The 9,779-nt window shown below is 51.3% G+C and overlaps 1 protein-coding gene across 2 annotated transcripts in view; it reads left to right on the top strand.

Annotated features, from left to right (window-relative positions):
* Spsb1 (splA/ryanodine receptor domain and SOCS box containing 1) overlaps nt 1-8,030 on the top strand; it is a 69,452-nt gene extending 61,422 nt beyond the window's left edge. For both annotated transcript variants that reach the window (XM_036177325.1, XM_036177326.1), the window contains exons 3-5: nt 6,383-6,475; nt 7,086-7,153; nt 7,897-8,030. In XM_036177325.1, the coding sequence (XP_036033218.1) occupies nt 6,383-6,475; nt 7,086-7,153; nt 7,897-7,908 (173 nt within the window). In that variant the 3' untranslated portion in view covers nt 7,909-8,030. The remainder of the gene's footprint in view (nt 1-6,382; nt 6,476-7,085; nt 7,154-7,896) is intronic.
* The last annotated feature ends 1,749 nt before the right edge of the window (nt 8,031-9,779 follow it).

Genomic DNA, 9,779 nt, shown 5'->3' with positions numbered 1-9,779 from the left:
GAGAGAAGAGATTGAAGAGGAGGGATATATAAAGCTGCACCAGGAGCCTGGTGACGTTATCAGGTCTCCAAGCCACTGCTCAGGCAAGACCTTTCTATCAGGAAGTCTCCTCAGGAGAACTCCTTTTATTTGCAATGAAGCTAAAATCACATGACATTAAACTCACCATTTTAAAGTACACACTTCTGTAGCAGAAATCTTAAAAGGTCTTATTAATAAAACAAACCTTGGCCAGTTATTGGGGTGAATGCTGGAAGATCAGAGAGACAGAACAAGCCACAGCCTCCTCACCTCGGCAGTTCCTCAGCTGATTCTGTTTCCTCAGACTGGAAGCTTCTGTGTCCTCATCCCAATGGCTCTCAGCTGAACTGCTGCTCCAAAGCCTGGATGCTTAACCAGCCAAATGCTTCTAGTTTCCAGTCTTCACACCTTATATACCTTACTGCTTTCTGCCATCACTCCCTGGGATTAAAGGCTCACTTCCTGGGATTAAAGGTGTGTGTCACCATGCCTGGCTGTCTCCAATGTGGCCCTGAACTCAGAGATACAGAGGGATTTCTGCCTCTGGAATGCTAGGATTAAAGATGTGAGTGCCACCATTTTCTAGCCTCTGTATCTAGTGGCTGTTCTGTTCTCTGATCCCAGATAAGTTTATTAGGATGCACAATATTTGGGGAACACAATATCACCACACACTTCAGTGGCATTTAGCACAAGCATTAGCCTCCATCTTGATCTAAAACACCACACACACACACACACACACACACACACACACACACACACTCACACAATCACTGTCCCATTTCCCTTGCCCAAAGTACCTGCCAACCTTGCACCTACTTTCTGCCTCCATGGAGCTTCTGTTCAGGGACTCGTGACAGCATGGGACCTTTTGTATCTGGTTGCTTTTGCTTCCCAATGGCCTGTGAAAGGGATTGGTCCCTCACATGCTCCTTTATTATTTCTTCTTGTCTTCTTGTTCCTCAGAAGGGGAGAACATTCCCTCAGGATTCATGAGCCAGTGTCTACAGTGTGTTCAGAACACCTGTAAGCCATAGATGTATGAGAGTAACGACATGGTTCCCAGCCACCCAGAGTTCCTTGCATGTATGCTGTGTTTACCAAAGTCAACCCTTTCCTAGGAAGGCATCTTTCAAAGCCATTGCCGGGACCCAGGAGCTTCAGTTTCTCTGGGAGGAAACAAGGTCTAGTTTTTTTGGGTTTTGTTGCTGTTGTTTTTTAAGTCTGGGAGTCAGAAGCAGCAAAGGGCTAGGTGATAAGGCCTTTGTGGCCTGGCTCAGTGTCTCTGGTCCCAGGTTCCAGGTTCCAGGTTCCATTCATTTCCTGAGGCTGTATGACAAAGTGGCACTCACTGGGAGACTAAAAATACCACATGTTCTCCACAGCTCTAGAGGCCAGAAGTAACAACATCAAGGTGTAGACAAGGATGTACTCTCCTTGGAGGTTTAAGGGGCAACCTCCTGTAGCTCCAGATGGTTCCAGGCTTCCCTTAGCTTCCCATGACCTTTGCTTGGTTTGTGTGTGGGGGCACATCTGTGTGGGCACGTCTGTGTAGGCACTGTATAGAAGCCAGAGCCAACCTTGACTGTTGCCCTCATGGACTCTCTACTTCATTCTTTTGTTTTATAGCATCTCTCAGTGGCCTGTAGCTCACTAAGCAGGCTATACTGACCGACCAGTGAGTCCCAGAGATCTACCTGTTTCTGTCTAGCTCTGGGATTACAAGCATGCACTCCACACCTGGCTTTGCTTAACACAGGGCAGCATGCTTCTAAGACAAGCGTTTCACCAACTGAGTTAGCCCTCTCCCCCAGCTGAACTAGCCTCCCCACAAACTGAACTAGCTCCCTACCAGCTGAACTAGCCCCCCCACCATCTGAACTATTCCCCCACCAGCTGACCTAGCCCCTCCCATTCCCTCTGTTTTTAATGCCTGTCTTCTTAAAACACCTGTCACATGTCACACCAAATGAACTGATCTTAGTCCTTAACTCAGTGGCATCTTCTGAGACCCTTTTCCCCCAAACAAAGTCATATCCATGGGTTCTGGTCTCAAAATATGGGCACATCATTTGGGGCCCCCACACAACCCTCCGCCTGCATCGTAAAGACAGTTACTGGGGTGGCTGGAAGGACTTTTCCAAAAGAAGCAGGTGAGAGATGCAGCCCAGGCTAGCCCGTGGGGCTGCTGCCAAACAGAGTTCTCAGTCGTCAATAGTCATGATGTGTCATCGCCCTCCCTCCCTGACCTCTTACACTCGGCCAGTTCTATGACTCCAGGTTTTTGCCTACTTGATCCTTATTCCGTGGTAAGAGCCCAGGGCAGGCTCAGAAGCCAGAGGGCCAGGCTCTGGCTACAAACTTTTAGTGACCACTTCCATGCACACTAGCTTGGACTCTCTCTGTCTCCCCTCTGACCCACTATACTACCAGTCTCTAGAAAGGATGCTCATAGCTAAGAAGTCTCTAGAAATAGAGGGTGAGCTTTAGACATTCAAGTACCAAGTTCTCATCTCCCTCCATCTGATGGGACAGAGATACCACATATCCCTGCAGCTTTTGCTTCAGGGCTGCGCTGAGTTGATCCTACAAGGACATGGAATGTGAGCCCCCAGGCTACTGGGGGACAGAAGGCACAGCTGGTGCCATGCCAAACTGGGGTGCCGTGGTCAGCCGGCACAGTTCTCCTCAGTGCACATGGTTTCATTTACAGGAGGCGGCGAGCAGCTCCAACTGCAGACAGAAACTATCTGGAGCAGCTGCCAGACGTGTCTGAGCTGGGTTTTACAACTTGCTTACTGGTGAGCAGCCACCTCCTGCTGGAGTTCAGCTCGCCCCAGCGGGTTCAGGGCCCTGGCGCCAACCCCACAGGCTTGCTCAGCTGCCTGGAGGCGCCCTCCTGTTTAGGTCTGTTGTGACTTTGAGGGGAGCTAGGCTGGGAGCCCAGTTTCCAAAGCGTTCCCACCTTCCTAAGGAGGTACAGTGGGTCTGACTTCAGGATGTCTCTCAGGAGCTTCGGGAGCTCTAAGAATGCTCTGGAATGTTCTGTCTGAGATCAAGCACTTGGGGCGTGGCTTGAGAGCCATGTACTGACAACAAGTCTGGCCCTTGTTCTGCTTGTTCTGTCCTGGCTTTGGCCACCTGACACCAAAGGCCCTGGGGACCAGAGGCTGGGACCGTAGCTCAGCCAAGAGCTTCTAGAAGGTTCCTCACGTACTGCGTGAGGGCAGTCCCTGAGGGAGGTACTAGTGACTACAACCTGTCCATGGAGACCACTGTGTCAAGCCAGGACAGCCCTAAAGGGTGGGCAGGATGTTCCCCAGCATGAGACTACTGGGGTTCACTGGAAGTTGGACTGTGTACAGGAGGCTATGTCACAAGGTGTAGGACTCTGGGCTCAAGATCACTTCCTGGGGCCACTAGGAAGTGTTTTCTCAGAAAGTTTGCTGTGAAGCAGAGCTGAGCGGGTGACTGGGAAAGGGTGGGGAGGAGGAAGGAGAGGCATGATTAATCTTGTTGCCTGTGAAAGCATGCTTGTGTCCGTCCAGGAATCCTGGCTGAAGGCCGCCAGAGTGGACAGACTGTTCAGTCCCCTCCTAAAAGCGCCAGCAATGTTTTGTCCGCCGCCGGGAAGGAAAACACCCTTTGCCTAAGCTAGAACTTGGCTCTGCCTCCAGGAGAGGACTGGGAGGGCTCCATCTGAGAGGAGTGTAGCTGAGGACTAGAGGGTTTGGGAGCCCGCTTCCCTGAGGTCCCAGGGGTGTCCTGCAGCCCTCAGGAACGCCCCTGTGCACCCTTACCCTGCTCCCATTTTTTTCTTCTGAATTCTCCAAAGAATTAGAAAAAGAGAAGAAAAGTCCCCAACAGTTCGTCTCTTCCTAAAACCGGTGTTGCCAACCCAGGAATGGTTGTGGAACTTAAGATATCCCCAGGCTGGCCCACAGTAGGGACAATGTTGCTACAGAAGTACAGAGACTCAGGCCCAAGATCAAAGGTCTGGAGTTTGGACTCAGAACATCCATGAAGGTGGCCCTGTCAGCTTCCCAGGGACCTGCCTGCACCTTCTATCATAGGGGGATAATGATAACTTTCAACTAAGCTCATGGCATTACAAAGATCAAAGGCAGTGTGGGTACAGAGATAAGACCTGAAAGGCCACGAAACCCACGCCTGCCCTTAGATTATCATCTCATTGATTTATGGGACAGTAGGAAAGAGACACATCCTAGGAATGCCCAGCGCTCCCAGACAGCCCCTCCCTCTGGCCCAACACTTCCTCCTGGGCCTGCAGCAGCCCTCCAGGAAGCTGATGGCCTCTTTGAGCATCCCCCACTGACTTCCTGAAAGGATGGATTGGTTGCAGGTGTTACTTCCTTCAAGGGAAGCCACACAGCAGCCCAGGCGGGCATCACCCTGAGAACATGTCGGCCTCATATGAGAGCTCAGAGACCAGGGGTCCCTGTCAGGATAGCCTATAAAAATGTTGTCAAAGACCCAGACTCTATTATTCTATTTGACAGACAGGTCTTAGCCCCCCTCGTCTGTACCAGACACATGTGGACACTAGATAGAGACTCAGAAAACCTGAGCCAGGACGTGGTGGGAGGACACAGACCAACAGACCACGGGCTTGGGCTGCAGAGGAGGGTGTGATGGGCCCTGCCATTCAGTCTGGGCAGAGATGCCTTACTAGGTTTGGAAAGATGAGTAGTTTTCCAGAGATGAAAGTGAGCCTGTTTATGTACATTTCTATATAAAATTGGTTGCTGCTGAGTAGCTCTTTGTAAGGTAATAGAATCCTGGATTTGGTTGGTACAGTAGTAGGATGATGATGATGATGATGACCTCGATAATGATGTCATCCAAACACATGATGTCAATACCTCCCACAGAAAACCCTTTGAAGGATGTTAACCCCAGACCCTCAGGAGCCAGGGTAATCTCAGAGGCCTTCTGACTCCATTCAGTTTCTGGCTTTTCTGAGATGATCCCTTCAGAGCAACTGCCCTAAGAAAGGCCCTGGATTTCTACCCTCTCCTGCATCTGGCCCGTTGCTCAATGGGGAGCCATGAGCTAGGTCAGCAAGGCTGTTGCCCCATGGTGGGATGTGGGCTCAGGACAGTAGCACCCCACAAGCTTAAGTACGGCCAAGAGCCAGTGGGAACATTTTCCTGAAGTCATCTTTGGGCCTAGAGCCCAGCAGGAGCTGGGGTTGGTTCAAACATGGATGCTAGTATTAAGACCTGCATCCTCCAAAGCCAGCAGGATCCCGCACACCCACTCCCCCACCCCCCACCCCCACAAGTGTGCGTGAGCATGCATGTGCACACGTACACACACAACATAGACTAGAGACCAAGACCAGCCACAGTTCTGGTACATCTGTGCCTGAGATCACCTGGTGGCTGCTGCTACATGACAGGCTTAGAGAGTCTCAGTCGCTTTAGTCACATTGCCCATGTCTTCTCCTCCCGACCTGTCCTGGGAATTCTAGAACATTTCTGCTTGGAGTTTAGAATGGCCCCACAGGGCTGGAAAGGTGGCTCAGTAGATAAATTGCTAGCTGTGCAAGCATGGGGACCTGGATTCAAATCCCCAGCACCCATGTGAAAAGTCGAGCTTGACAGCGCATCTGTCACCCCAGCTCTGAGCTACACAGAGACAGGAGGATCCAGCTCAGGGTTCTCAACCTCCCTAATGCTGGGACCCTTTAATATAGTTCCTCATGCTGTGCGGACCCCCAACCATACAATTATTTCATTGCTACTTCATAACTACTTTTGCTACTGTTGTGAATCATAATGAAATATCCGATATGCAACCTCCAAAGGTGTCTCAACCCACAGGTTGAGAACCACTGAATCTGTGTGCTCCAGGTGCAGTGAGAGACGCTGTTTAAAAAAACAAGGTAGAAGCCGGGCAGTGGTGGCTCACACCTGTAATCCCAGCACTCAGGAGGCAGAGACAGGTGGAACTCTGTGAGTTTGAGGCCAGCCTGGTCTACAAAGCGAGTTCCAGGACAGCCTCCAAAGCTACAGAGAAACCCTGACTCAAAAACAAACAAACAAACAAACAAACAAAAAAACAACAAGGTGGAGACTCCTGATGTCAGTTCCACATGCACACATACCCCTGCTTATACATGTGCACACATACCAGTTTGAAAAGGCTTGCGCGTGTACACACACACACACACACACACACACACACACACACCACACACACACACACACACACACACACACACACACACACACACAACCTTAGGGACCATGTGGGCTCTTGGCTGTACTTAAGCTTGTGGGGTGCTACTGTCCTAAAGTGGACCATTCTGATCTCTACTCATGTTGACTTCCAGGTCTGGGAGGCCAAGTTTTCTGCAGACTAACTCCTGGTTGTTCTAGAAAGCCTGTCCTGGGCAAGATGGCCCCTTCCTCCTGCACTTATGAAGGTATGCTCCGTGGCCTCCCAAAGGGCGTCTCTGCAGAAGGGCACCAAAACAGCTAGGCTGGCCTCTTCAGGGCCACATCACTCCTGTTTTCTCCGTAAACATTGCTCTGTCCAAGACCGACGAGGACACCTGACCCGGCCGAGGTTACCCCGGTCTTCAGAGCTCTGTCGGCTGCCAGCTTATTTTTACGAGCTGTTTAATCTGCTCACTGTCCTCTGTTCCCAGTAGATGAGGACACGCATTCCAGGATGGCCTCGAATGATAACAGCAGCTGTCTAGACAGAGGCTGGCCCCGACACCACCATAAATAAAAGTAGCTTTGTGCTCCAGGCTCTCGCCTGAGCCCAGGGAGGGGTGAGCAGGCCCCCAGCAGGCTGGCTGCCACAGGGCTCACCCAGCTGCCGTCTGCCCCTGCCCCACACCCTGGGAGTCTAATAGAGTGTTTAAGGCCCACAGGATGGCAGAAAACGGCCTGCTGGCCCTAGAGTACCCTTGGGGCGATGAGGCGCTGAATATTGACGCTCTCTCAGCTCTGTCTGTCCCTATGGTCTGAGGGTTGCTTAGACAGGGAACTCAGGCAGTCATTTGATGATTTGACCTTGGTCTCCAGAGTTCCGGCTTTGCCCACTGCTCCCCAGGCCCAGGCCTCCAACCAGCTCGATCAATCCAGGTGCCGTGGTAAGTTTCAGTTCCCAGCCCTCACCCTTTATTATCCACCTGCTCCATGGACCCCTTGCTTCCTGCATGTGGCATTCATTCGCTGTTTTGTTTTTTTCTGAATGCTAGCTGAGACCTATTAGCACAGAGCCAGGCAAAGCTGGACTCAGGTCTGAGAGGAGCTGGCAGGTAGAGAGACCTGGGGATGCCCCATGAGTTCAGAGAGCTGGGCACTGCTGACCCACGGATCAGGTATGCCAGGAGTATGCTACAGCATCCACGAGTGTAGCTTGGAGGTATGCACACAAGCCCACTATTCCAGGTTCACTCACAGTTCCACGTCCCCAAATCATCCTCACGCCCTCATGTAGATTAGTCAGTGTCTTCGCTGAGAACAGCACCCTCCTGGGCAAGGTGCCTTTGTACACGGCCTACCCTGTGCTGCTTCCCCTGGCCCAGGGGAATTAAGTCTCTGGAATAAAATATTGGCTCTTCTCTGGGTCAGTGGTGTGTTCGTTTGGCCCCTCCTATGAGATAGGGAAGCCATGGGGCACAGTGGGAGATTTACGGAGAACAAAGACTGTTCTTAAATAGAATCTGGCTATATGGCTGGAGGTGGGACAGAGACAGTGGGCTAGATTCCACAAAGACAATGTCAGTGAGACACATCACATGCCTATGCCCTGTTATGGGAATTCTATCTGTTTAGCCTAATTCTATGGTATTGGGATGACAAGCCCTAGGGCGTGGTCTTCTCTGTGTAGGTGACTGCTTAAGAACTGAAGATCGGGGTCATGTGCTGTCTTGGGTGGTCAGAGCAGGAGCAAGCGGCGGAGAGCGTGGCTTGCGGTTGGTCCTCATCACCCTTGGGCAGAACGGTAGGACAACGGCAGCTGCACCAGCAGCAACATCTACTCCATCTGTCTTCCTGGGTGTGTGATCTCCTTTCATCCCTCAATAAATAAGTCTCCCCAGACATCTGTGGATCTCTCATTATATCTGGTACCAAACGTGTGGATTTCTTGTTACAATACCCTGTGCATGGAATGGACCTTGTTTTCATTACTAATGACTTGAGGACTAGATCTTGGTGCTCAGGTGCCAAACACCCCTTCTTGGGAACATGGCTTCCCCTAGGGACTTGGCAAACCCATGCTGACCTCCCGATCCTGAGCTCATAGGTCTCCTCAGAAAGTAGGGCCCCGGGACAGCAGAAGGCGCAGCACCCAGACAGAGCACGCGTACCATGCACTGAGCCTTCCCAACAACAGCCGGCACAGACCTGTTTTAAATCTTTGTCGACCTATTTGATCTAAATGATGTCTTAGAGCCAAAGTGTCCAGTAAGGAATTCCAAAATCACATCAAGCAGAAAAAGCAACTTTCTAAACAACGTTTATTCTTCTCTCATATATTATATCCCTTATTTTCCCTCCTACCACTCCCCCGCCCCTCCCCTACTCCCCTCTCTACCAGATCAGCTCCTGTGTTTCACTTTCTTTATCCCACCCTCACACCCACAGAGGGTCCAAAATCAGGAGAGATTTCACTGAGCTGGGGATAAAGTAGCAGTGACTGAGGGGAAGGCTGTGGGATTCTCCAGATAACCTACCCCAGGATAGGCTCCAGCCGCCAGGCCAGGAGCTCCCTTCCTCACCCATGTGCCCAAGCAACTTTGGTCCACCCCATCCTCAAGGCACACCGCCATTCTGGCTACGGGAAAGAGAAGCAGAGGCTCCTGGGAGGCCAGAGCAAGTCAGGCAAGGGTGAGCATGCTCTGCCCCTTTGGACACTGGTTCATGTACCTGACTTTTAAAGGTAGAGAAGAGAGTCCGGGAGAAATGGTAGATGGGCATGGGGCCAGCTGGGAGTAAATGAATGCTGTGGGGTCCATGCGAAAGGGAGTGTGGGCAGCGAGGAAATCAGCCACTTCCCAGGAACAGGGGACGAGGGGAAAGGCAGAAGATTGGGGACTAGAGAGGACCAGGGCAGGATGGCCCGTGTCTTAAACTTGTCACCTCACTCACCTGACTAACACATCACACAGGAGAGAATGGATGTGCGAGCAAGGGAGCAGAGAACTTCCCTTCTGTTTCTGTTTTGAGATATGGTCTCATGGAGTCCAGGATAGTAATCTCTAGCTCACTATGTGACAGAGGATGACCTCGACCCCTGACTCTCCTGCTGTCTTCTCCCAAGGGTTAGGACAAACATGCACCACCATGCTGGGTTCTTGCAGTCTAAAGGTTGACCTGGAACATGATGTATGCCCGGCCGGCACTCTACCAACTGAGCTGCATCTCTAGCCCAAGGATTTACTGTTAGTTATTTATTAGCGCTCTTACCCCGCGAGGAACACGTCCTGAACACTACAAATCCACAGAAGAGCTGTTTATTAATAGAGGATAGAGGATAGAGGTGACAGGCCTGTGTGAAGCACACACGTGAGTGAGGAGAGAAGAGGAGGAGAGAGGAGAGGAAAGAGAGAAGAGAAAGGAGAGAAGAGGAGAGAGAGGCCTGTGCAAAATGGCGCCGGCTTTTTAAAGAGTGAGCCGCGCATTCGTACAGGACCACATGTGGCTACTCCACGCATGTGTGTAGATTACATGGCCACGTGTGCTTTACGCAACCATGTAAAGCCATGGAGT

This window comes from Onychomys torridus, chromosome 2 (genome assembly GCF_903995425.1).
Source record: "Onychomys torridus chromosome 2, mOncTor1.1, whole genome shotgun sequence".
NCBI lineage: Eukaryota > Metazoa > Chordata > Mammalia > Rodentia > Cricetidae > Onychomys > Onychomys torridus.
The sequence above is the reverse complement of the archived record's forward strand: the minus strand, read 5'-3'. Positions and strand labels throughout refer to the sequence as shown.